A 27,092-nucleotide genomic window follows, 5' to 3' on the forward strand; every position below is an offset into this window, starting at 1 on the left:
TGCAAGGGCCTGAGTTCAATCCTCGGTTTCACAAAAAAAAAAAAAAAAAAAAAAGAAGTGGTCAATGTCCTTGTTCAGGGTTTTCAGACAGGCCTCTGAGGGGAGGCCTCAGGCCTAGCCAGATACACGAGCTCTAGCCCTATCCAGGTGTTTCTCCCCAGCCAGCGGTCCTCAACAGGTTCTGCTGGCTCACTGGCCTCTCTGGATCTACCTGGAATGCCATGAGGCCACTGTGGTCCCTTCTACTGTGGGGACTCTTCCTTTCCTGTTTTCCCTTCTCTCCGCCTCTTTCCCTCACTCTCTCAAAGCTGAGTCCCAGGCTCTAACTCTGATCCAAGGCCAAACACCCTCAGTAAACATCGCTGGGTTCTAGCAGGCACCTCTAACAGGTGGTTCTTTGCCAAATCCCGTCTCCCTGGCAGTGGCGCCAGCAGCAGGCCTCCAGGGAAAGGGACTCCTGAAACCCACTTGGCACTTCTTTGGAACGGCACAGCCTCAGGGGGATCCCTGAGCTCATGTGGACTAACACCCAGAGGTCATGCAGGCTCCAGGTCCACATCAGGTACCCCAGCCCGTGTACCCAAGGCCTAATAAGCCCACCAAGCAGCTTCCTTGGCCCATTGAAAGCCACAGTAACGGACCTGGGTCCTCCTTTCCTGTAAACCCTTAAGGTGGGGACCATTCCTGGTTCTCCTTGGCTCCCAAGCACCTCCAAACATAATAAGTGCTCCCCAAAAGTGATGAATATATGAGCAAATCACTAAAGGTAACAGTGATCAGACCACACCTCATGGCCACAAGAACATCAGTGACAAAGATGCCATCAGCTGGTAACTAAGGTGAGCACCACTGAGCCCCACCCAAGGGCCCAGTTGTAAGCCTTACGGGTGCATATTACCTTTATGACTTGTCAAAACAATACTTGATTAAACACTCAGAGAAGTTAAGCGACTTGCCCAAGGAGCTACAGGAAGCAAATAAGTCAGTGCACTCAGACCAAAGGCACCAGCCACTGTGGAGGGGCGCTCGCTGTGTCAGCCACAGTGCCGGGCACTTTACCTCCGTGCCATTGGTCCCTCACAACAACTCTAGGAATTCAAGATGATGACCGCTGCACATACGGGCACTTCACAAATGAAGCCAAGAGAGATAAGCACTGTAATGAGTGCATGTCACCCGGCTAGAAAGGAGATGGTGACACTGGGTCCAACCTGGAACTGGAAGGCGAGATGCAGAATAGACATGCTCAGCAATGTGGCGTCTCTAAGCAACTGAAGGGAGCCATCAGAGCAATAGCACTGAGGAGTGCAGTTTCTATGGGGATCCGCGGATCCCCAAGGAGCAGAGGGTATGATTAGGCAGGCTGTACTTACTCGGGGCACTGGCGACGTCTGGGAGCCTTTTCGGGGCCCACTGGTCTCTGGTGTGAGGTCGCGGTGGTCCACCTGCATGTGGCTCTCCAGGTCCTCGGCACTCTCGAACTTGACACTGCACTCGGGGCAGCGGAGGCCAGCACAGGGCCGGTCGGAGGGCTCGGGCGGGGCCAGACCCCCCACCTGTCCATTGGCACTGCGAGCCATGCAGCCAGCACACAGGCCATAGGGGAGCCCATTGACGTCGAGCTTCACCAGGTCCTGCTTGCTGCGGAACTCCTTGAGGCACAGGGCGCACTTGTAGAGCTTCTGCAGCCCCTGGCCATTGGGAGAGGACGCAGCCGAGCTGCCTGCCAGCTTCTGCATGTGGAAGGTGCCATGGATCTTGAGCTCGAGTGTGGAGGTGACCGTCTGCATGCAGACCACACAGCGGAAGCCTGTGAGCGAGTTGCGTAGGTCAGGGTGCATCTGGCAGTGCTCGATGAACTCCTCCTCACTCTGCAGCGGCATCTTGCAGATGCGACAGGTGCCAGTGTCCAGGCTCTTGCTGTGGGTCACCTTGTGCTCAGTGAGCGTCAGCAGGGAGGGGAAACGCTCACCACAGATGGGACACATGTAGTGCTTGGCAGGGCCCCGGTGCGTCTGCAGGTGTTCCCGCAGCCCGTTCTCCGAGAAGAAAGTCCGTGAGCAAACGTTGCACTTGTGGCTGCCCTTGATGAACTCGGCCTTCTTGCGTGAGCCATCGTCCTCGCCCGGCCGGATGTTGTGGTCCCGCAGCCGGTGGTTCTGCAGCAACACCTCCATGGTGTAGGCTGCCCCACAGATGTCGCAGCCATACATGGGCTCTGACGCATCCACATCATCCTCACTCGCCTCATGGCTATTGGGTGCTTCGGGGTTCTTTAGCAGCATGCCCTGCAGGTCGGCAGGCTCAGCCTTCTTGGTGGCCACAGGGGGCACCCCGTTGGCTGTGCCGTTCTCGGTGGCAGCATCGAACACACAGTGCTTCTCCCGAAGGTGCTTCTCCAGCAGGATGATGGCATGGAAGGCCTTGCTGCAGAACTTGCAGTTGTACTTCTTGCTATGCGTGGTAATGTGGCACTGCAGCTCTACCTCAGTGCTGAAGGTCTCCCCACAGAAGATGCACTTGTGTGCCTTGGCCGGGTTGCCCAGGTGGCTGTGCTTGACGTGCACCTGCAGGTCAGCCTCTTTGCGAAAGTCCCAGTTGCAAGCTGTGCAGCGGTACATCTTCTTCTCATTGCTGTGCTTCACTGCCAGGTGCACCTGGATGGACACCTTGGAGTCAAAGACCTCCTGACACAGAGTGCAGTGGTATAGCACAAAGGTATGCATGTCCAGCAGGTGCTTCTGCAGGTCGTCCACTGAGGAGAACTGCTTGTCACAGCTCTCACACACATAGTGGGTCGACGTGGTCATGTAATGCACCGTGAGGTGCTGCAGGAGGGACTCCTGGGAGTCAAAGTCCTCTTTGCACTGTGGGCATGCCTGCTTCCGCAGCAGCAGCTCCAGATGCAGCTTCAGGTGGGTCTGGAAGCTCTCAAAGTTGGAGAACTTGAGGTCACACTGATTACAGGGATACTCGCCATTGGAGATGGAGTTGGCACTTCCTGAGAGCCGCTGCCGCTTGGGGGAAGACACCTCGACATCAGAGGAAACTGGGCTCTGCTCCGCCTTAGACTTCTTGCTATGTGCCAGAGGGATGTTCTTGTGGTTCTCCTTGATGTGCTTGGTGAGCTTCAGAATGGAGCCGAAGATGGGTGAGTTGGTACAGTAGGGGCAGGAATAGACTTCCATGAAAGACTGCGTGGGCTGCACAACCGGAGACTCCAGCTTGGCACTGCTCACGCTGCAGTGGGCCTGCTGGATATGCTCAGTAAGGGAGGACTCAGTCAGGAAGCCCATGGAGCACTGGTTGCAGAAGAAAGCGTTGTTGCCGTCAGGTGGGTTGGTGTTGGGGCCACAGTGGGAGACACGGATGTGCTCCTGAAGGCTGTTGATGTCAGCAAACATCTCAGGGCAATAGTTGCAGTGGAAGGCAGAGATGTTGCCAAACTGCATCACGGGGTAGGCGTGGCTCTTGTGCAGCTTTCGGACATGCTCATTGAGGTTGTAGAGGGTAGGCATGGAGTCCAGGCAGATCTGACACGTGTGGCTCTGCTGGGGCTTGTCCGCATGGATGGTCTTCAGGTGGATCTCCAGCACAGCCAGGCTGGTAAAGTCCCGCTTAGAACAATAAGGGCAGCTGTAGACCACCTTGGACCAGCCCTGTCCATCATCCCGCAGCTTCTTCTGCCCCCGAAGTGGCTTCAAGGTGGAGTCCGGGGTCGAGCCACGCTCTACGGAGGCGCTGGAGTCGGGTGTGGCACTGCTCATGGAAGCCACGCTGCCCAGCACAGGGTCGGGGCTGACACTGTGGTTGCTGGAGTCGGGCTGCCGGTGGCTGTCCAGGTGGCAGTAGACACCCTCCACGGAGGAGAACTGCTCGGGGCACATGGGGCACTTGTGTTTCTGGTTGGCATGAGCTTGGTGGATGTGGGCCAGCAGCGTGTTCTCGTCCACAAAGACCTCGGGGCAGTGCAGGCACTGCAGGTCGGCCTTCTCGGAGAGCTGGGGATGGCGGGTGAGCACGTGCTTCTCCAGCTCCTCGGTCTGGCTGAAGGTGTCCTCACAGTAGTCGCACATGAAGTCGTCCTTCTTGGCTTCCTTCTCCGACTTGGCCAGGTGCTCCTTGTTCTTCTTGTGGGCCTGCATGTGGCTCTGCAGCGAGCTGGTGGAGGAGAAGCCACGCTTGCACACGGTGCACTTGAACGGTTTGCTAGAGCTGTGGGTTTTCAGATGGATCTTGAGGTGGTCGCTCCGGGAGAAAGCAGCCTCGCACTCGTGACAGTGGTACTTCTTGTCGCCTGTGTGCAGCTTGATGTGCCGGTCTCGGCTCCTCTTGTGCTTGAAGAGGCGGCTGCAGTAGGTGCACTTGAACGGCAGCTTGTCACTGTGGATCTGCTCGTGCCTCTTCAAGTAGCTCAGGCGGATGAAGGACTTATCGCAGAACTGGCAAGGGTATGGCAGGCCCGTGCCCCCTTCCTCCTCACCGAGGCCGAGGTCACAACCATCTCCGATCATCTGCGTGGGTGACGCAACATCCTTGCTGGAGGGAGAGGAGGCCACCCAGGAGAGCTGTGGGTCGTCATCACCATCTGCAGGGGAAGGCAGAGAAGAGATTAGAGGCAATTCCCAGGGCCGCCGGGAAACAAGGACAGAGCCAGCTTCTCGACAGCTCTCGGGCTGAAGCTGTGCAGCTGGCCAACTGCTGCAGGGGGAGAGGGGGAAACCAGGGGGCCGGAAGCAAGTGGACATGCAGGCCTCCCATCTGCAGAGGACGCGGCAGAGGGGCGGCAGGATACGGAAGGGAAATGTCTTTTTCCTCAGCAACACCTGCCTGGGCCTGGCTGGACATAGTACCCCCCACCGGAGGTGAGGTTCTCAGCCACTTCCCCGATGGGGGAAGGAGGAGCAGCCCAGACAGAATCGCCGGAAGTGACCTCACAGGTCACCAGTCCCACAGGCCAAAAGAAGGACATGTCCCACCTGATGGACAGCTGGATGTCAATTTGCCTCCAACCCTCACCCTGCAGAGAAATCCCACTGGTCCTCAGCAGGCTTGGGCACAATTTTCCAAGAAAAAATTGTATTTTATCTTATCTGTTATACCACAGTCTTTGTGGACCGGGGCACTGTAACGGACCAGACGCAAGAGATGTGAAGGACTCTCCAGCTCAGGTGGGGACTGGGGAGAGGCCTACAGGCTTCCCAGTCCAGAGCATCCTGGGGGATTGATTTCTTTGTTTCCGTTCCACCCCCGGATCCGCCCCAAGTCCATCCAAAACGCTGGGGAGATGGTGGCAGTGATTAGAGGATGGGTCCGTGGAGCTCAGAGTGGTAGGCCGCTCCACCCCACCCCAAGGGCTCTCCTTGACTCCCAGCTTCCCCAGGGACTAGGGAATTTCGCTGGCCTGTCCAGCCTGTCCAGCCTCCCCTGCCTTGGAGGGAAACTAAACAAACGTAAGGGCTGCCGTTTCTGGGAAAACAAAAACACAAAGGACTCAACAAATAAAGCCAGTGAAGTTCCCGAGACACGGCAGGGGTTGGACAGAACCAGCCTGGGCAGGAGAGAGTTCCTAGGCTCAAGTTTCTAGTCGGGTGGATTTAAAACTTAATAATGAATGAAACAGACCACAGGCTGCTGCGGGCAGGGGAGAGACAAACAAAAGCTCCAATTCGGCAGCAGCGCTGACCTTGCTCTTCTAACCCCGAGGAAAGAACCACTGCCCCCGCCTCCCCAGTCTCGGCCAGCCGGCTTCATCCTCAGAAAAGCTTCCAGCCTCACAGAAGCAGCCCAGAGGCAGCCCAGCCTGCAGCGAAGGGGGCACCGCGAGCACATGTATACACACACACACACACACACACACACACACACACACACTCTCTCTCACCTGTACACAGAATATATCACTGCTACAATACTCACAGTCGCACACACCCTCACTTGTTCTCACACCACTCATATCCCACACTATCACTCACACAAACGTACACATGCACACACTTGTACACACTTGACTTATACATACACGCAAGGCACCATCGCGTTCGCACACAATCACAGATCCAGGGTTCCCCATTCAAGGCTCTTTGCAGCTGCTCCTGCCATGCCAGGCTGACCTCAAGACTTTTAGGCGATTGCAAGGGTTGGCTGGATAGCCCTGAGGAGTCCCTCAGAGCTGGCACTGAGCCCAGCCTGAGGCCACACCCACCGCCTCCCTGTATGTTCAGGCCCCCAGCTCTGACCGTGCGTATGTCAATCCGCCCGCCCAGCTGCCAGGGCTGGCAAAGCTCCACCTGGATGGATGCTGCCCTCTCAGCTCTGAGCCTCCTGGCAGCCTCCTCACCCCTGATCCCGGAACCTCTAGAACAGCCTCCAGGAGTGAGGGCAACTTCTCCCCTGGGGGCCTCACATGACGGGCCCTTCGGACGCAATGGCTCCTGGCAGTTCTTTAGAATAGACACATTGGGAGCACAGTAGACCCCGCCTGTTAATTTCCAGCTCCTGTCAGCGGGGCTCCACTGGGTGCAGACAAAAGGGACCCCAGGGAGAAGATGGCTAGAGCTGGGACAGCCAAGGGACCCGTTTGGCCTCCGCCCCCTGGCTGGGATCACAAAGCTTTTATTATTTTGATATCTTAGCTGAGTCCTATCTGAACTAACAGTGAACCCTTCCTTTTTTTTTTTTTTTTTTTAAGTACTGGGGACTGAACTCAGGACCCTGCGCTTGCCAGGCAAGCACTTGTTTTACTACTGACCTTCCTATGTTTCCAGCACTCTGCTAAGCACATTCGCAGAATGACAAGAGGCAGAAGCCAGGCTCTCTGTACAGATGAGGAAACTGAAGCACGGCTCTGGCAATGCAACATCAGGATGTAACCCAATGGCAGTGACAGGACTAATACCATAACCATCCAATGTTCAGGCCTTTGACCCTGACACACTCCTGATCTGCTTCCCCAGAACACAGTCACACAAGCCCTCACCTGCGTGGCTAAGGTAAGGAAGCCCACATTCAAGTCTGCCAGGCTGTCAGATCCTGCTCCCTTTTGAGCCCTCCCTCAAGAAGAGAGCTGGGGTAATCAGTGGCTTGCACTTCAGGGAGGGTCCCCTGAGACCCAGGGAGTCCTTGGAGCTCACTAGAGCCCCCTTGACGACTGGGAGTGGAAAATACTCAACAACTGGGCAAGTGCAGCCAGAAAGGCAGTTTGCCCACAGGACAAGCCTGGACAGGTATCTCTGCTGGGCTTCATTTGCTCCCAAACCCTTTGTGCCACCAGGGACCAAAGGGAAGCTACTTGCTCCCAAAGTCCTTCCACTGCTCCGCTGACTGTCCTATGCCATATGAATTCCCCTCTTAACTTCTCAGACTCGGTTTATGTATCTGGAAAAAAGGGAACCATTTTGAGAAGTAGGTCAGAAACTTTAGTATGGAAATCCACTTCTGCTCTGTAGAAATGAACTTCCAGGAAAGGGATCTCAGGAGAAACAGGAAGCAGATTCGTAGCTGCCTGAGGTTACAGGTGGCCCCCGAGAAGGACTTTCTAAGACAAGGGGAATGCTCTGAGGAAAGATCAGGGCACTGCTTTGTGGCTTTATTAATGAGTCACTAATTGTGCCCTTAAAATAAGTGAATTTTATGGTGTGCAAATTACACTTCAGTAAAGCTGTTAAACAAAAGCACTATTTTGCCAATAATAATAATTAGTTCTAATTAATACCACTAGTGCTAATTTTAGTAGCCACATTTATTGAGCATGTCCCATGTGCCAGCACTGTGCTAAGTGTGTCTATTATCACAATTAGTTTCTTTTAATCCTCTCAATAGTCATATCTGCTCGTGTCCAGGAACATCCCATTTTGAGATTCGAAAGCCAAGCTCAGGAAGGTGAAGAACTTGCCCCAGACCCAGCCAGATGCTGCAGCAGTGTTTGGCCAGACTGCACGTCCTAGTAGTGCAGGGCCAAACCCCTAGGCTTGACATGTCATTTCCCCACTGAGCTTGGAAAAGAGGAATCTTAACCTGCCTAGGCCAGAGTACCCAAGGTGCATTGCGGAGCTGATGGGTTGGCTTTATTTTTCTGCAAACAAGTTTCAAAACTAAAGCAAAGCATATTATTCTGGGAGCAACAAACTGAGCAACTGCTGAGATTATAATCATCTGAATTGAAATGAAAATAAGGCTCCTTAAAGTGAAAAAGCCCAATCAGAGGAAATGGGTATGTTGACATATAAAGTCCCAAACTCAGATTGCCCTGTTTAAAGCCTTTTATTCAAATAACACTCAATCTTGGCTGCTGCTGTCCCACCCTCTCCAAATGCATTTTGCATGGGGGCGGTTGGCCCAGTGCTGCAGAAGAGAGCTAGAGAGCAGAGGGGCTGGGGCCAGAGCTCCAACGGATCAGCAGGGCACCCTCAGAGCTAGAGGAGCCCCTTACACTGGCTGTCAGGCACCACACAGGGGAAGCCTGAGCACACACCTCTGTCAGGTGTGCCAAAAGGGGAGGAAGCAACCTGGAAGCAGGGGGAAGGCAATTCCAAGGTCACCTTCAACACAAGCATTTCAGAACACAGGGACAAGTGATTCAAGGGAAGCTTCCTCCTACTCCCATCTTTCAACGTTCAAGTAATGTGCATAAAAATGTGTGTGTGCCAGGCATTCTAAGAGTTTCTGTGTACTCGCCCATCCAACTCTCTCAACAGTGCAGCAAGGTAGGTACTCTTATTACCATTTCCACTTAGAAAAGAGGAAAACCAGGCCAAGGAAAAGCTGAGCAACTCACCCAGTGCCACACAGCTCACAGCCAGCAGAGCCAGGATATGAGCCCACCTGGTCCTGTTCAGTTGATGTTTTTGTCCACAGTGCTGCAGTGGCTCCATCCCCTGGGAGATGCCATATGACACATAAAGTGGGAGCTACAATGACAAAGTGCCAGAGCCTCAGCCTCCCCTTCCCCCAGAATAAGTACAAAGAAAACCAGCAAAATAAATAGAAAAATCACGCTCAAAATGCAGATTAAAGTTATTTTAAAATGACTTATCCTGCAAAAGAGCCGGTAGGAAACGGGTTCTAGGAGGCTTTTGCTATCTGCTGTAGAAAAAGAACCAAAAACAAGCATAAAAGAGGCAAAAATTTTGATAAAAATTCAATTAAGTAGACAAAAGGATATTAGCTAGGCATCAGAATGCATCAGTGGCAGGAAGTACATGGTGGGTGGAGGCTTGTGTGGTCACACCTGGTGACTGCCATGCCTCAGAGTGGACAAGCACGCAGCCAGTGAGCCAGCCAGTGCAGCCCACATACCTGATCAGGACAGGCACCATGGAGTGGCCACGCAGGATAGCAGGGGTCTGAGCCTGTCACAGCTGCTGGAAGAGGTGCTGCGCAGAAGAGGGACAGTAGCCAGCCTACAACCAAAGGGAAGGAGCCAAAAGGAGACCTTCCTCTGAGAGGCACTAAGGGGGAAGTGAACCCTCTGTCACTGAAGCTGCTGCATAACAGGAAGAAACAGCCCTGAAATGTACACTGGGACAATCCCCTACATGAAGTGGGAAGGGAAAAACAGTGGAAGCCCAGAAAATTCCAGGTCTGTAAGACATTTTTGGACTGGTGCTTCCATCTGTGTGAATAAAAATGACCACCAGCCCCCGGGGGGCGAGCGCTCAGCCAGTCCCAGGAATAACACCTCCTGTGCCCAGCACTGTGCCAGATGCACCAGGGTCACTTGAGTGCATCTTACCTTGGCCCTGATCCACGGATGTACCAGGCCGTACCAAGGAAAGCTGTGTTAGGACACTGGCCAGACTGCAGCAGCAGACATGGGCCTCAGCTGTCTGCTGTCAAACAGGAAGATGCAATTCATGATCTCCTCAGTCCCTTCCAGAGGAATAAGACGCTCATCAAGTATAGTACTCCAGCTAACTGGACTGCCTTCAGGGCAGTCACAGAAAGGCCTCACGAGTTTTCAGAGATTCAAAAGGTTTCCTTTCCTTGCCACTCACCTGTCTGTTTGAAAAATTAAAATGACCAAGGAAGTGAGTTCCCCATTGGACAGAGCTCCATAATCTCTGGATACAGCCTCCCAGTGTCCTCTTCTAGAGCACCAGCAATGGGAATCATGGCGGCCCTATCCCAAACTCAGAGAAACAGGATCCTAGAACAGGGAACATCTATTCCAATTGCATGCAGTACAGACAGACATGAGTAGAGACAGACAGAGAAGGAAACATAGGCTAGCATGTGGTAGAGGTTGGTATTATGTTCAGAAGGATTCTGAGGCTCTGTCTGAGCTCAGAGGAAGTGCGGAAATCAATTGGTGATGTCTGCCATGAGCAGAGGCTTTGGGAATCGAATGGGCCAAGGGCACTAGGCAAATTGGAGGAAGGAATCTCCTGACTGAAGTTCTAAAGCCTTTAGCCATCAGGTACCTCCTGTGAGAAAGGAGGTGCCTATCTTCATCAAAAACTGAGGAAGCAGGCAAAGCCAAGCCTGATTCTCTTAGCTGGGTTGCACAACACTTCCATGAGGTAGGTACTACAGATACGTTTTGTGTCTAAATGTTCCCCAAAGACTCATTCAGTCATAGGGCTTTTTCAGAGATGACTGAACCTAAAGAGTATGAGGCTCGGGTTCAGGGTGTGTAACTACTAAATCAGCCCACTGACTGGTCTGGCACCAACCTAATCCTGATAGTGTGGATAAGATAAAAGGGGCAGAAAGATGCCGCTAAGCTCCCTTGTTGCTTTTGCTACCCTATGGGCACCATGAACTGTTGTGTGCAATGCCCTGCTGGCAAGCCATCCTACTGAGGAGCCAGTCAATTATGGACTGAAACCTTTACAAACTATGAGCTCAATAAACCTTTCCTCCTTTAACCTGGGGTATTTTTGTCCCAACGAGAAAAGTAACTAAGACAAGGTATTAACATCTCTTTTTTACAAATGGACAAACCAAGACTTCAAGAAAGCAAGCAATTATTTGGGGGGTATTAGGAATGGTTACTCAGCATGTATACTCTACTCTCCTACTAAGCTGCACCCCCAGCCCAGAAAGCAACTTCTGAGCACACAGTGACAGCAAGTGGCACAGGTCTCAAACTCACTTGCTAACCACTACCCTATATACTTTTCCAGGCCTGAGTGCCAGGTCAGGGCACTCTGCAGCAGCAACCCCCATGTACAAGCACAGTGCCAGGCCCTGTAGCTTGGGCCAGAGGAAGGACTAAGCTTTCCAATCCTACCAGTCACCAAGGAAAGTCACATCCTGAAGCAGGCAAAGCCATTGGTGAGTGATCAGGCCAGACTGTATCCAATGCCAGGGACCAAGGGACACAGCTGGCCTCTTTCCCTGAGAGAAAGGAGATAGGCAGCCTTCTCTAAAAGCCTGTGTAGAAACCAACTTGGAGGTTGTGGTAATCAGGATAACAATCTCCCAAAGATGTCCGCATCTTAACCGTACAACTAAGAATGTACCATATTATATAGTAAAAATGGGATTAAGGTTGCTCATTGGCTGACCCTAAAAAATATCCTGACTTTTGGGTGGGCCCACTATGATCCTGAGGGTCCTTCAACGTGGGATAGGAAGGCAAAAGAAGAGTCAGAGCAATGCAATACGAGAAGGACCTGCCCTGCAACTGCTGGCTGTGAAGACAGAAAGGAAGCACAAGCCAAGGAGAGAAGGTGGCCTCTAAAAACTGGGAGGGCAAGGAAATGGATTCTGCCTCAGAACACAGTTCTGCCAGCACCGTGACTTTAGCGCACGATGACTGGCTCCCAGTACCGTAAGGTAGCTTTTGTTGTTGTAAGCTACAAGGCATGTGGCAATTTGTCTGAGCAGCAATGCGGAAGTAGCACAGCTCCTGGCACTTGCAGCGGAACACAACCAGAACTGGGACCTGGAACAACTGTGGAGACCCCGCAGCTGGGCAGTGGCCAGAAGCAAAACGGAGTCTAGGGATGAAGATTTTTTTAAAAAACTGCCTGAATAACCTTGTCTAAACTAATAGAAGTATGGATGGTAATGACTCTGCTAGCAAAAATTCGGAAGTAAGGAGTACATTTGGGAAAACCCAAATCACCTTAGAAAACACCTATGTCAACAACAGCAGACTGTTGAGAGAAATGTAGATGTTCAGGCACTGGGGGCTTATCAGGAATGATGAATATGTTTTTTTGGAAACAGAACAAATGGGGATACTCACTGTACAACAGCAGAAAGCTTCACAGACTTTACCCCACAGCCGTGGGGTAAAGTTTACTTTACTCCACAACTCAAACTGGATTAAACTTAGGACATTTAGTTAGATTTCCAAACCAAATGCTGATGCTATAGTTTGATTTCTTCTTATTGCAGTAAAAAGAGATAAAAACAACAGATTTTTATTAAAAAGATTAAAAAAGAACTCTTAATCAAAAAGGAACCAAAAAACTAATGATTTTGCAAAAAGACTACAATTAACACACTGACATTCAGAGCAGCATGAAAAAGTAAAGGCTTTTTTCTCCAGAGAAAAGGCTAAGGGTGTAACTATACACTTTTCTAAGATCTCAGGAAAATCAGTTGAGCTTCACAAAAGGTTCTTTGAAGAGACTCACAGACCTCCTAACCCAAACCAGGAAACATCTAAGAAATTTGGGGCCATTGCTGTAGAACAACCCCCACCCCGCCCCTTAGAAGCCAAAGGTAGAAATGGAATTATCTAGAAAGTGTCTCTGAAGGAGCCTCTGCTCTATTGGAGCAAATACCCATGACATACACAGGAAACCCACAAGGTTTCAGAAAGTAGAAACACTGCCAAGTTAACTCAGAAAGGACAATGGAATGTAAGATGAAAGAAGTCTATCAGACTCCCAAAATTCTACAAGCAGGAAACAGGCTAACAAAACTATTTGGCTGCAAACATGTGCTACCTTTTATGAATAAAAAGGATGATTCAGAGTGTGGAAGATGGAGCCCAAAGGGTAGAGCCACGGGCTGTAGAGGATGAACTCACACAGAAGGAGGATCCCAATCCAGCACTGTACTACCATAGGCACGTGTGTTCCTTTCTTTGAGTTTTCCTTTATCTGGAGCTTAAGAGGTAGAATGAGATAAATGGGTCTCTAAGAGCAGTAACAGTCTGTGCTCGATTAATGATATCTGATTCAGGTACAGAATAAGGAGAGTTGGGTCATAGGTATCCCAGCATCCATTATTCCCTAGTTGGTGTGTTATTTCACTGAGGACAAATTTGTTGAGCCTGCTTTATATGCCTGCTCTTATGCAGGGTGCAGAAGTTACTCAGGACTCAGGTGTCTGCCCAACTTCTCTAATGGTTAATTACTATCTAAAAGCTATACTCTAGCCCAACATTTTGCTGCTTTGAAGTATTTTGAAAAGAGAGAAAAAGGGAATCTCTTTAATGGCAGCATCAGGACTGCATCTAGACACTGGTTTTACCTAAAGGGACAGAGAAGGATGTGCTGTAAAAGATAAAGGCTGACTCCTGGGACATCAAAAGTCCACCCTGGGAAAAGAAAGGGGTGAGGTAGCTGGAGGTTCTTTGCTCAGAGGTAGGCCAAGTAGCCCCACGGCAGCCACCAGAAGTTGACACGGTGCCACCTGAAATCCTGAATTAGAATTATGCTATGAACAAAAATAACAGCAGCTCAGATTCACCCATCCCTCCTCAGGGAAGCTCTGAGGTCCTTACAGACATGATCTCATCTGCATCCCCAGGGAGGCCAGAGCAAGAAAAAGCAGGGACCATCTTTCTGTTCTAGGGGGAAATATATGGGGTGATGTCTTTGGGAACCCAGGCTGAAAGATTAAGGTCAGCAGGCCACTGTCAGGAGGGCAGACCCTTCTCACCCTCAGGGGCCACTTCCCTAACTGATCCTAGTGGGGAAGCGCGATCCTGGCTTCTGCTCCATGTCCAAGGACACCCAGCACAGGGCCTCTGAGAGTGTTCAGACCAACAACAGACTGAAGGTTGTGGTCAAGCATGCCCTGGCTTGGAAAGCCAGTTCTGAGGACATTTACCATGTCAGATGACAGCCAATGGCTGCTATCAAGGCCTTTCGCAAACCCTCCAGGGAGCCCAAACTTCACCAATAGTTTAAGAGACAAAGTCAACTCCTGGAGAGATATCGGCCACTAAAAAGCAGCAGTGGAGGGAAGTATGCAGACTTGCACAGGACTCAGCCTGGGCTGCCCCTTATTGGCTGTGTGACCATCAGCAACTTACTGCACTTCTCTGAGGCCCCATTTTTCATCCATAGCATGGAAATAATATGTGATACCTTACAAAGTGTTTGATGGGTATAAGCTACCAAGAATTGGATAAAAGTGAGCTCAAGAAAATGAAGAAAGTTCCTGGAACAACTTACACTACTATCATTTTCACAAATCCTGGCATTTGAATGACATTAAAAACTTTACACTGAATGCAGAATGCAGAGGAAAAGGAAAAAAGGAACCCCTGAACACCACTAGTGGGAATGTGAACTTGTATAGCTGCTTTGAAAATCAGTATAGAGATTCCTTAAAAAAATAAAAACTAGGGGCCAGGGAGATGGCTCAGTGGAATAAGCGCTTCCTTGACAAGCACAAGGGCCTGAGTTCAATCCCCGGTTCCGCAAAAACAATAAATAAATAAATAAATAAATAAATAAATAAAAATAAAATTAAAAAAAAAAAAAAACTAAGCATAGAGCTACCATCTGATCCAGCTACAGACAACATATTGTAGTGATTCCTGTATACCCATGTTAAAGCAGCACAACTCAAATAGTTAAAATGCAGAAATGTTATTCAGCCATAAAGAAGACCAAGAGCTTGTCACTTAGAGGAAAATGGATAGAACAGGACCACAATGTTAAGAGAAACCAAATTCAGTGAAACACTGCACGCTTTCTCTTACATGAAGAACCTAGTAAGGGAAAGGAGAGATAACAGGAAAGTAGACAGCAAACTACTAAAAATGAGGAAGTGGACCAATGAGAAAAGGAGACAGAAGGGGGAGCAAATAGGGACGAAGACAATCAAAGTGTGATACATGTATATACCCATATGCCAAACTCAAGCTCAATATTTTACATCACCAATATGCATTAGTAAAATAAAATATTCAAAAATTTACCAAACCCTTTACAACCATTATGCCCATTTGACCTGTGTGGCAATTCTGCACAGAGGTCAATTTATTCCTGCTGTCAGCACCCTATTACAAGCAGGTTAGGTGCCACACACCAAGGAACCAAGCCTCCCCCGTATGGATAAAGTTCCCTTTCGCACGCCAAAGTAGCTGGGCTTGTGCAGCAAGCTGCGCCATCACCCCAGAAACAGAAAAGTGGTTGGGTCACATTCTCACACCACAAAACAGATGGTGAACAGGAAGGCTGGGATGGGATCCCCCACCCAGGACCCTTAGCCAGCTAGACAAGGACAAATGATGACCTAGGTAACAGGTCGTCACAACTGTCCTCTTCCTGAGCTCTCTAAGGACCATTCAGTTATCAGTGATTTCATAAAAGTGACACCTTTTAGAAATGAAGATGCATTTGAAATCCACATTTATTCTGGCCTTTCCTGGAGGAGCAGGCGGAAAGCTGGTAGCTGCATAAGCTCTACATCCAGCACATGGATGATGGGTGGGGCCATGTCCCTCTTGCCCCAACAACAGGAACACCCTGCAGATCAGACCCATGAGTCTCTGCTCAACACAGGACCTCGGCCCTGAGAGCCATTTGTGCCAGAGAGGCTAGGATGCACGCAGCTAAGCTCACAACCCAGCTCCCACACCTCCCAAGTGCGTGGCCTGAGCAAGTTAATTACCCTCACTGCACCTTGCATGTGAAGAGTTCTGCCTCCAGTTCCTCTGTAGAAAGGGGATAAGAATCTCAACTACTGAGCTGTTCAATAGATAAAATACGTGAATACTCATAGAGTGCAAAATGTTCCGCGGAGTGTATGCACCATCACTGCTCCCAGCTCCTGGCTCACCAGAAGGTGGCCACGGGTCAGAAAGGAGAAAAGAGGCAGCCAACTGAACAGCCTCTGACACTCAAGAGGGTCTAAGCCGGCGGTGGTCAACCTACAGCCCATGGACTGTCTGTATCACTGAAAGCTCTAACAGGGTCGCCATCACTGACCATCACCACCAGAAGTCGGGCTCATGACAAAAGAAACCTGTCACGACCTGCATCGAGGCGCAGAGGGCCCTGCCCCTGCGATGCCAGGACACCAGAGATGGAGAACTCTCAGGACCACCCCACCCGCCCGACACAGTTGAGACAGCTGGAGAAACCCAGGCAACAGCAGCAGCCATGCAGTGGCTTGTGGGGGAAGGTGGGGGGCCGCAGCCCAGATTCCCAGAACACCCTCGCCCAGCCCTCCCGCGGGCTGCCAGACGCAGGCACTGAGGAACAAGCCCCTGCCTTTCCCCTTGAAGCTTCTGACCTCGCAGAGCACACAGCCTGCCACGCTGCTCCATCCCTTAGACAAATTTACTTAGCACTGATATTGCAAATGCAATTGAGCTTGAGTTTTATTGCAGAAATTAAACAGAGTAGGAAACAAAAAAATAAAAAAAGCTAGTACTTGTCAACTCACTCGAGAGCTGGCTGCGAACAAACTTGGTAAAGAGGAGCATCAAGATCAGCTCCTGCCAGTGAGGCGCCCCCACACTGTCTGCCGCTGCCTGCTCCCCAAAGACTGGGTGTCTGCGCCTGTGGGGCTCTGGAGGCGCTCCCATCAGCCTCCAGATGTGGCTGCCCTGCACGAACCCCTGCCCCACTGCCCCACTGCCAAGGAACTGACACCCCGAAAAGTCATCTCTGTGAGCTTCATAAAACGCCACCATTGCCAAGGGCCGGCTCAAAGGGCGCTTGCTCAACTGGAGAGAAAGCAGAATGCTTTGGGGTTGAATCACTGTTTTTCTTCACTCCCTTTGGAGATCTGCAGAGCCCACATTCGGCCGCGTTCGTGGACCTGGGACTGGAAACAGCTGCGCTCTAATTACATGTAAAGTGTACCAAAACATCCCTTTTATCACAGGCTGGAAATCTGTTAGCATCTGTCTCTCCTTTGTTTCTTCCACAAGATACAAGCTTGTTTCTACATTTTTCTCACCTGTAGCGGTGATTAAAATTCATTATAAATGAAAGGAGTGAACAGAGAAACAAGTTCCTCTGTGTACCGTTCTAAACTCAAATTAGAAACAGCTGTTTGCTAATTCATGCAGCGCTGTTTTGTCGTGCTCTGTGAATCAATAATAACTCACCCTATTGCTGCAGAAATTTTTGGATAATCCATATATTTAACGCGGCATTGGATTCTCTAGGCAGGGCTGCATCGTCAGAAGCTTCAGCCCAGCTGAGACAGGGTAGAAAGGCATGGAGACTCAGCAGCCCCTCACTGTCCCATAAAGAACCCTGAACTCAGAGCCACCCTCTGCCTCTCCTGCGATACTGCCAGGACCAGGAGGAACCCCTGAAATTGTTTCTTCATCAATTTCTCTTCTTCGGAACCACCAAGAAAAAAAATTATTTTTAATCTCTGATTAAACGCAAACCACACACATCTTCTAGTTGCCGGAGGGAACAGCAAAATTAAAAGTCTAATTGGTACCCGGAACAATTTAAAACAATTAAGTATAGGTGAAGCTTTTCTATGAGAATATAATCCTGATTGGGATTAGGCACCCTTGGAGTGCACGCCCCATGCATACGTCTGGCTGCAGAAGTTGGAGCCACGGCCTGGAGTCTGGGCAGCCGTGGGAAGTGTTCAGACTTGCCCTTTGCCAGCTTCAGGGCCACAAGCACGTGGCATCCAGAGCCGTGTCCCCATCTAGGCACCCCAAGGGAGCAGATGTTCTTTCTCTTTTTCAGGAAAGGAGGTGGGCAACACATTTGGAAGGCTGTGCTTATCACCGTGACACACCAAACTTGCCCTGTCACGGCTCCCGGGCACCAGCCTCAGACACACTGCACCCTGACCTCCTCCGCCACCACCTGCAGCTCTCCCTGGCCTCGGGCCACGGCCTGTTGATGCAGGGAAGCCTCCAGTGCCTCTGTGTAGCCTGTAACCTTGTCGGCCTGGGATGTGGTCACCCAGCCTTCTCTGTGGCCAGCCTTGGTGGCATTCAAGCATTTCATAAGCATTACCAGTGAGGATTAAATCCTCACCTTCATCCTACGCAGTGACCACCATTACCAGTTCCTCCTAGTTTAGAGATCTGACCCTGGAGACTCAGGCCCCAGACCCAGCCAGGACAGCTGTCTGCAAAGTCCATTTCTCCAAAAGCCATCAGGGCTACCCACCTGCTCAGAGAGATAGGCCTTACCTGTCTGGCCTCAGGGTCTGGTGCAGGCTGTGTTCACCAGGCGCCCCCCACCTGCTGGTCACTGGCCCACAGCAACTCAGCTCTGCCCACCTCCTGAGCACCCGAAGGTAGGTGGGGAAAGCCAACCATGCCCTCATCTCCGCCTTGCTAGTGTTCATCTGAGCACTCTGAGTGGTCGGCAGTGTGTCCTGGGGTCCACAGGGTGCAGCACCAGTGGTCTCACGCTCATCTGGAGGGCAGCAGGGAGGGAGATTTTCCCAGGGAAGCCAGAGGGCGCCGGGCAGCTCCAATCCTGGGCATCAGTGAGCACAGTAAGGTGTCATCTTGGGAAGCAGGAAGTGCTCTAATCAGGCTTCAAAGATGAACTAAGATCATCTCCCCAGACCAGATCGACCCGCCAGGGCCAGAAACCACGATGACCTCAGAAAGCAGTCAAGATGGTCTTAGTAACGCTGACGCTGGGAACATGGGCGCCCTCATTGTCCTTGCAACCTTCAGATCAGGACATGGGCAAGTCCTAGCTTTATCTCCTCTCTAATATTTCTTTTTCTTTTTTTTTTTTCCCCCGGTACTGGGGATTGAACTCAGGACCTTGTACTTGCCAGGCAAGCACCTATTCTACTGAGCTATCTCCCCAGTCCCTCCTCTCTAATATTTCAACAAAAGACAGAGGAGACCCAGGCTTGACATTTTCTCAGTGCTTCTGGTTTTAGTGACATGAGCATGGAGCTTTCTTCTTCATTTTCATTCATGATTTCTGTCAACTTTTGGCAAATGATACTGGTTTTCCATTTGCAGAATGGAATAAATTAATTACCTTAAGCACAAAACAAAAACAAACTTAAAGGATAGAATACTACTCTGCCATGACGGATAAATTTGAAATAGTTGTAGGAAAACAGACACACCTCAAGACCCTAATGTTTTGTTTTATTTTATTTTATTTATGTATTTAGTACAGGGTCCATAGGGTTCCACTATGCAGATTGGACTGGTAGTGATCCTCCTGTTTTCAGCCTCTCAAGCACTGGGATTATAGGAGCACACCAAGACCCCCAGTCTCAGTCCCTCGCTCAGTGGGCCCCAAGGGTGGGGCCAGCAACATAGACCGGGGACCGAACCTCAGTCCGTTGCATCTGCCTAAGCAGGTGCTTTATTCTGCTGAGCTTTCTGGCTGGCCCTGAGATCTTAATGTTAAATGAAATAAATCAGACACACAAGCTTGAATATCAAATGGTTTCTCTTACATAGAAAACCCAACGAGGGGCCGGGGAGATGGCTCAGTAGAATAAGTGCTTGTCTGGCAAGCACAAGGGCCTGAGTTCAATCTCCGATTCCGCAAAAAATTTTTTAAAAAAAGAAAGAAAAAGAAAACTCAACATATAACTAATTTCGAGACTCGCGAACAATACAGTCAGGATGGCTAAGAGGGACCCCAAGAAACCAAAGGGCAAGATGTCTGCATACGCCTTCTTTGTGCAGACCTGCAGAGAGGAGCATAAGAAGAAGAACCCAGAGGTCCCTGTCAATTTTGCAGAATTTTCCAAGAAGTGCTCAGAGAGGTGGAAGACAATGTCTGGGAAAGAGAAGTCGAAGTTTGATGAAATGGCCAAGGCAGATAAAGTTCGCTATGACCGAGAGATGAAAGATTATGGACCCGCGAAGGGAGGCAAGAAGAAAAAGGACCCCAACGCTCCCAAAAGACCACCGTCTGGATTTTTCCTGTTTTGTTCTGAATTCCGCCCCAAGATCAAATCCACCAACCCTGGTATCTCTATTGGTGATGTGGCTAAAAAGCTGGGCGAGATGTGGAATAATTTAAGTGACAGTGAAAAGCAGCCGTACATCACCAAGGCGGCGAAGCTGAAGGAGAAGTATGAGAAGGACGTGGCTGACTATAAGTCTAAAGGAAAGTTCGATGGTGCAAAGGGTCCTGCTAAAGTTGCCCGGAAAAAGGTAGAAGAGGAAGAGGAAGAAGAGGAGGAGGAGGAAGAAGAGGAGGAAGAGGAGGAGGAGGATGAATAAAAAAAACTTGTCTCCTTGTGAATCCCTTAGAGTAGGGGAGCGCCGTGACTGACCGTTTCTTAGGTTAAATGCCAACCGGATTGCGATCGTGTAGTCTCTCAAATGCTCCGGAAGTTGGCGGTAGTTGCTCAACGTGGCCACGGGGGTCCGGAACGCTGTGAAATTGTATCAAAGCTGTACATATTTCCAAACATTTTTAAACTGAAAGGCACCCTGTGTTCTCCTCGCTCTGTGCACTTTGCTGTGGCTGTGAAAAGGCATTTGGAGATGTCCCTGGCGTTCGTTTTTTAAGTTGTAAGGTGGTGTTAACTGTAACGTCATTGGCTAGAAACCCTGAGTTACCAACTGTACATATCTAGAGTTTGTAAAAAGCAAAGCAACCCAGGCGAGCCCTCGATGCTTCCTGCCTGGCACTGAGGCCGGGGGGGGGGGCAGATGCCACTGAGAAGGGACCTTCGACCTGTTGCTGCTGTGGCTGTGGCAGCGCCCATCAGCTTCTGTGTATGGTGACCTAGCGTCCTGCTGCCCTGTCTTAGCTGGGGACTGAGAGGGCCAGCTGGCATGAGAAGTGTTTGGATTCGTTACTGTTTTGTTTTTTAGTTAAGTGCTAAACTATTTGTTTTCAAGATATAGAACTCTTCATTGGCAAAGAGTCAGAGAAGGTTCAAGAAGCTTCTGTACTTAAACACGATTTGCAATGTTGTGTTATTTTTTTGTATGTTTAGAATGCTGAAATGTTTTCCAAGTTAAATAAACAGTATTACGTTTTTCAAAAAAAAAAAAAAAAAAAAAAAAAAAATATAACTAATTTCAAGAGAAAAATAAAGGATACCAGAAATCAGAGCACTAGGTATTTTGCAAGTGGGAAAGAGGTCTAGAGATGAAGAGAAAGAAAAGGAGAGAAAGATAAGTAAAAAGAAGCAAGATGTGTTATGCACACACACGCACATGCCAGCTCTACACATGAATGTAATCACTGTGTCCTGCAAACATTTATTACAGTGATAAAAATATTCCCAAAACCTGGGGGCAGACTCAAAGAGAAATGCTTGGTGAGTCTCAGTACCAGCCACATCCAAGCGCTGCACGACTCCCAGCTGAGGCCCAGGAATGGCCTGCGGCCGGGCCCAGCCCGAGCAGAGAAAGGAGCCTCCCGGGAAAGGCTGGGGCTGGGTCAGCAGACGTGGAGGACAGAGGCCTCCGAAGCTCAGAGACAGGACAGAGGCAGCGGGGGAGGGGGCCTGTGGGCCCCACACTGAGCTTGGACAGCAAGCAGAGGGGCCCCGAAGCTGCTCAGTGGGCCCTGGGGAGCCACCGTCATTGTCTGGGTGGCTGATTAGCTCAGTTGGGTGCAGGGAGGATCTGGACCCCAGCTCTTTCCAGACTTCTGGTGTGACCAAGGAATGTCCCAGGAACAGTCGCTAGCCTAGAGGCAGAATCCACCTCTCACCTGGCTCATGGCAGGTGCAGGAGCAGACTGCAGGCAGGACACTGGAGTGAGGCCTGCGCCCGGGACTCCACAGCTCTGTGCTCGCGAGGAGGGCAGAATCAGCACGCACCATGCCAGAGCTCCTCCCCGGCCTCCCTCCTGGTCTGCCCAGGGGCCAGGGCCTCTCAGAGTCTCACATTCTGTGGATCAGCACTGGACCAAAACCTCAGCAGTGCTATGGCCACCAGAAAGCCCTGGAGCCTGGCTCTCCTCGCCTCTTGTACAAAATGCAGCTGTTTTACATGACCTATCTATTGGAGATGTGGACACAGGAAGTGTTCGGTACAAATAAAATATAAGCAAGCAAAGGACTAGACAACTACACTGAACTGCAGGGGCTGGGGCTATGGCCCAGTGGCTAAGCACTGGCCCAGTGGATGCCAGGCCCTAGTTCACATTCCTAGCAAAGAAGTAAAAAGAGAAGAAATTTTGGATGATAATTTTCACAAAACCCAGTATCAGAGAAAGCCACTTGATACATCTAACTAGTACTCAGGTCTCAGAGATGACACTAAAGAATATATTATATTTTGTGTCACATATTATACATACATACATAACAAAGGATACTGGCAATGGCGAGATAGCTCAGTGGACTAAAGGTCCTGCTTAGGCAAAGCACAGGGACCGTGGTTCGATCCCCGGCACCACATGCAGCGCCAGCCCTGCTCCAAGGGCGGGCTGAGTCAGGCAGAGTCCAAGCATGGTGATATACGCATGTAATCCCAGCACTGGGGAGGCTGAAAGCAGGAGGATCAGCATGAGTCAGTTGCATAGTGAAACCCTGGAACAACCAAATACATTTAAAAAGGGACATTTATCGTATGCTATACATTTGTCGGGTGTTTGCTCTACATTGCACATGCCGTATTATTTTAATGTTCACAACAGTCTAACAAATTATTATTACCAATTCCACTTTACTGATGAGAAGACTGAGGTTTGTAAAGATCACTATGCCCAGCCTCTTACAGGCCAGAAATCAGGGCTCTGAATGTGAGGCTGACAGTATTTTGAGCCTGTGCTCCAAACCACTTTAGGACAGATATAAGCAAATACTCTGGGTCCCCAGAAAGAGGCTGAGTGACCTCTCCTCAGGGCCAGAGCTTTCTCCCAAGGGGCAGAAAGCTTCATACCAAGCTTGGTTGGACGTCCAACCAGCAGTCCCGCACAAAGGCCTGGAGTGTGTTGGAACATGCCCCAGGGACCAAGGATCACACTGCAAGGACGAGGAGCACCCACTGTCTGACTGCAAGTCACTTAGTAGCTCAGAAAAACATCACCTGAGATCCAGCTCGGCCCTCAGCACCTGGAAGAACTAAAGAACCCCCAAAACACTCCAACTCCGCACATCTCAGCAATTCCCTGAGCTTGGGCCCATTTTATAAAGGAAGATGCTAAAAATAAATAAATAAATAAAAATAAAGGAAGAGGCTGAGGGACACCAAGACCAAGGATATGCACAAGGAGACCCCATCTGAAAAAACCGAAGGAAAAAAGGTCGGCAAAAAAAGGCCATAGGCCTAACAGCGCTGCCTGCCAGAGCAGAGCCCTGAACGTGGTATCGATGCCATCAACTTTGCTTTTGCTACTTAAAATCAGGTTATGTAACCCTAAAAGAGGCCCAGAAAGCCCTGCTCTGGCCTGGCTTTGGGGCGGTTCTCTCCCCTCGAGACTGTGGGTGACTTAGTAGCCCCTGCACCCAGCATTACCCTTGACCCGAGCCAGGCAGGAAAGAAGTGGGCTCAGCCAGTAGCCAGGCAGGACGCAGGTGGGAGGGACGGCGCCCGGGGCTCTGGAGGACTATCTGGTGCCAGAGCGCAGCCATGCTAAGAGCTGCTCACTCTTCATACTCAATTTACAACTCAGCAAAGAAAATTTCCATTTTCCCCTAGATTTTCATCTTTCCGCCTCCAGAAAAACTGCCATCGTGGGCTTTGTTGCTGAACCGCAGGATCTCTGTGATTGAAGGCTGCCCCAGCTCTGCCCACGGTGGAGAGGACATGGAAGTGCCGTGCCAGGCTGGGGAGCCTCTGGTTTCAGGGGCAGCCGCCTGGCCAGGACCACAATGAGAAGCAGGAGGCCACACAGTGTGGCTGGCATGTTAGAGATCATGCTGCCTGCTTTCCTCTGACTCAGTTTCCAACTGCGGGGCTCAGTTCCTAAAGTTCCAGACACTGGGACCGTGGCTGTGAATCCCTTTGTAACACTGCATGTGGTTCCTTCTCTAGGACCCCTGTCCCGCCCCATTTCTGCTGTCTGAGTCCAAAGGGCCATCACCACCTGCAATACGACCAGGACCTTGTCTCTGCCTCCACTGTGCCTGCACCCACGAATGAACTTGAAAATCATCATTACCAAACACTACATTCGCTGAGCACTTACTGCATGCCAAGACTTTTTATACTACATTTATTTCAATACTTGTATTACCAGTCAGTCTTAAGCGTCTTCCTCATTTTAATGCATTGGAATAGCAGACTCTTTCTGCTGGACATATTTTACTAAGGAGGCAACTGAGGTTCAGAGGCTGAAAGAGATCTTTCGGACAACCCAGCCAACTACTGATTGTGCATACAGGGATACTAAGGACCCTGAGGGCTGAGAGGTGTACCTGCCCTGGACAGAATCCTGCAGAACCCTGAGGCCCAGCCCTCCCGGCCTGCACCCCTCCTCCCCACAGGCCCAGCCTACTTCCCTCTTCTGGCCAAGGGTGGTACTTGAGATGTAACAGGGAACAAATCAAAAGCAGGGCTGGAGCAGGGCCTTCTGTGTGATTCCTAGGCCTCTTTTAGGGACACAGAGTCTAATTCTGCAAAAAAGTTTAGCCTCCCTGGACATGCGGGCCCTCCCCCATATATATGTATACTCACACAAGAGCAGACTGGACAGAATGACATAATGCAAGCAAGTGAACCGAGAGACACCCCATGGATGGAAACGGATCACCCAGGATCCTGCACGTCATGTGTGGAGGCTGCACATGCCCACCCTGTAAGTACTGGCACCCCCTCCGAGGTAGATTGGGGACTGGAAGACCATACCTAGCCCAGGTCAGGCAAACAGTATCCCTGAGCGTGGTGCTGGCTCCCCAGCCTACCACAGGCCAGCTTTTCTGTTCCTAGCTAGTTACCAGCTTATGTCAGTGCCTGGCATGGAGGAGACTTAGCTGGGTAGAACAGTGGGTGTGTGCCTACTGGACCATCAGCCACAGCCAGGTGCAGGGCCATGAATGACCTGCCCGTTACTCACCCCTCCACTCAGCACTGTGTCTACACAGCGCTTCACTAAGACTTTCTCATCTTCTCCTAAGGACTCTTCACAGGTGCTCTTGGCTTTGAACTGCCTGAAAACAACTTGGATAGACTGAATTTTTAGAGCCAGGGAAACCCACAGATGCCCTTTGATGGACAGGCAAGTGGATAGATAGATAGATAGATAGATAGATAGATAGATAGATAGACAGACAGACAGATAATGTAAGTCCAGAACTTGGTCCAAAGTATACACTTAATAACATGCATGCATGCATGAATGAATGAATGAATGAATGAATGAATGAGTGAGTGAGTGAATGAATGAATGATTCTAACCACAAAGAAGCAAAACGCCACTTGGGGGTGTCCCTGGAAGATGGAAACCTAGATGTCACAGGGAAAAGAGGGAGGGCTGAGGAATTAAGGACCTTGGCCACTCTACTTGACACCCTGGGCTCAGTGTGGCTGCCCCTGGCAGGGTCCCCTTGCACTATGGCTGCATGCAATTAGTGCATTCTTCAGTGATATCTGTATTTGTTGTTCTTTCATTGGTACAAGAAATAGCAAGGGTATGTGCAGGGGCTCAGGGGTCTGGACAGAGGCAGAAAGACAGACTGAGTCCCTGGCTTCACCCTGACTCTCTAAGAAATGACACTAAAATGAAGGTGACAGAGGAGGCTTGTATTTGTTCATACAGAAGTAGAATAAACATAGATTTAGTAAGATAATAAACTAAGACTCCCGGCTTTTAAAGAGACAGACTCAATAGTGACCTGGGGCTAGGGGGATCTGATTAAAATCCCCCTCAGTTGGATGCCTCCCTGCCCACAACACAACACAACAGAGGGTCAGAGTATGTGAATCTGAAGGGGGTTGTATACAACGCACACACATGCCCACACACAACTACACAGGTGTGTATTCCCAAGGACCTTCCAAAACACACTGAAAAACTCCTGAATTACTAATTAGCACCCTCAAACTCTCTAAGTGAAGCATGTAGCCTCCTGGCAAGATGTCTGGGGAGACAATCCAATCTAGGGCAAGAGGGTGTCACTGCTGCCCAGCCAGGGCTCCTGCCCTCCTGCCGGAGGACCAACAGTAAAGTGAGGGGCATGGTGTGTCCGACGCATCTTAGGACGCTGCCTGCATCCCTTCAGCCCATCAGTCACCCATGGGTCTCCAGGTACTTACAGAGCACTGACTGCACAGGGCTGTAGTACTAGCACTGGCGGCAACAGACCAGCAAAGCCCTGCCCCGTGGGGTTGAACTCTGAAACATCAAGATCAGAGCCAGTGAGGCCAGAGAGCTGGGTTCAAATCTCAGCTCCACTACTGGCCAACTGTATGAAGTAGGAACATTACTGAAACTACAGGGCCTCACCAAAGTGAAAATGGGCAGAAAATGTCTCCTGCCACCAGGTCAGGTGAAGATTAAATGAGATTATCCAGTTTAAGCACTCTGGCCCAGCACCTGATGCACATGAAATGCTCAATGAGCGCATCACTGAGTGCTGTTTCCAGATCTGTGGGAAGCTAAAAGGAGACTGCTGCCAGCTTGCCAAGGGCCCTGCGTCTGGTGACCACACCCCTGGGCCCCCCACCACTCCCAGGAGCATCCACACCAGCTCTGGGTGTATCAGAGAGAAAGCTGGCCCCAGCACCTTAACTGTGTGCCCTAACACAGAATCCCAACTTAGAAGAACTTCACAAGGGATCAGTCCATTCCCCACCACCAGTTACTCAAATTCTCCCCCAGAGAGAGAGAGAGAGAGAGAGAGAGAGAGAGAGAGAGAGAGAGAGAGAGAGATTTGGTTCTTTCCAATGGTGGGTAACTCATTCCTTTCTGAAGTCTCTTCACTTGCAAGAAAAAATGATGCCATCCAGAGCCCTAACGGAGTGACCCTGCTCACCCCTTAGGGCAGAAAGAACAGGACTTTTGATTCCAACCATCCACAAAGAAGAAAAAAGTCAGTGAGTCATCTGTCACTGGGCAGCCATT

At 50.3% G+C, this 27,092-nt stretch overlaps 1 protein-coding gene and 1 pseudogene across 7 annotated transcripts in view; one reads left to right on the plus strand and one right to left on the minus strand.

Annotated features, from left to right (window-relative positions):
- Znf423 (zinc finger protein 423) overlaps positions 1-27,092 on the minus strand; it is a 326,405-nt gene that overhangs the window by 128,157 nt on the left and 171,156 nt on the right. For 3 of the 6 annotated variants that reach the window (XM_004643385.1, XM_023703516.1, XM_004643386.2), the window contains one exon: positions 1,374-4,588. In XM_004643385.1, the coding sequence (XP_004643442.1) occupies positions 1,374-4,588 (3,215 nt within the window). Of the gene's footprint in view, positions 1-1,369; positions 4,589-6,239; positions 6,264-8,776; positions 8,829-27,092 lie in introns of those variants that run through there. The other 3 variants (XM_023703518.1, XM_023703519.1, XM_023703517.1) reach the window with 3 other exon arrangements.
- Positions 19,723-20,964, plus strand: LOC101575259 (annotated as a pseudogene). The gene has a single exon (XR_001117333.2). The product of XR_001117333.2 is annotated as a high mobility group protein B3 pseudogene (transcript).

Source organism: Octodon degus, unplaced genomic scaffold (genome assembly GCF_000260255.1).
Source record: "Octodon degus isolate 3935 unplaced genomic scaffold, OctDeg1.0 scaffold00173, whole genome shotgun sequence".
NCBI classification, from domain to species: Eukaryota; Metazoa; Chordata; class Mammalia; order Rodentia; family Octodontidae; genus Octodon; species Octodon degus.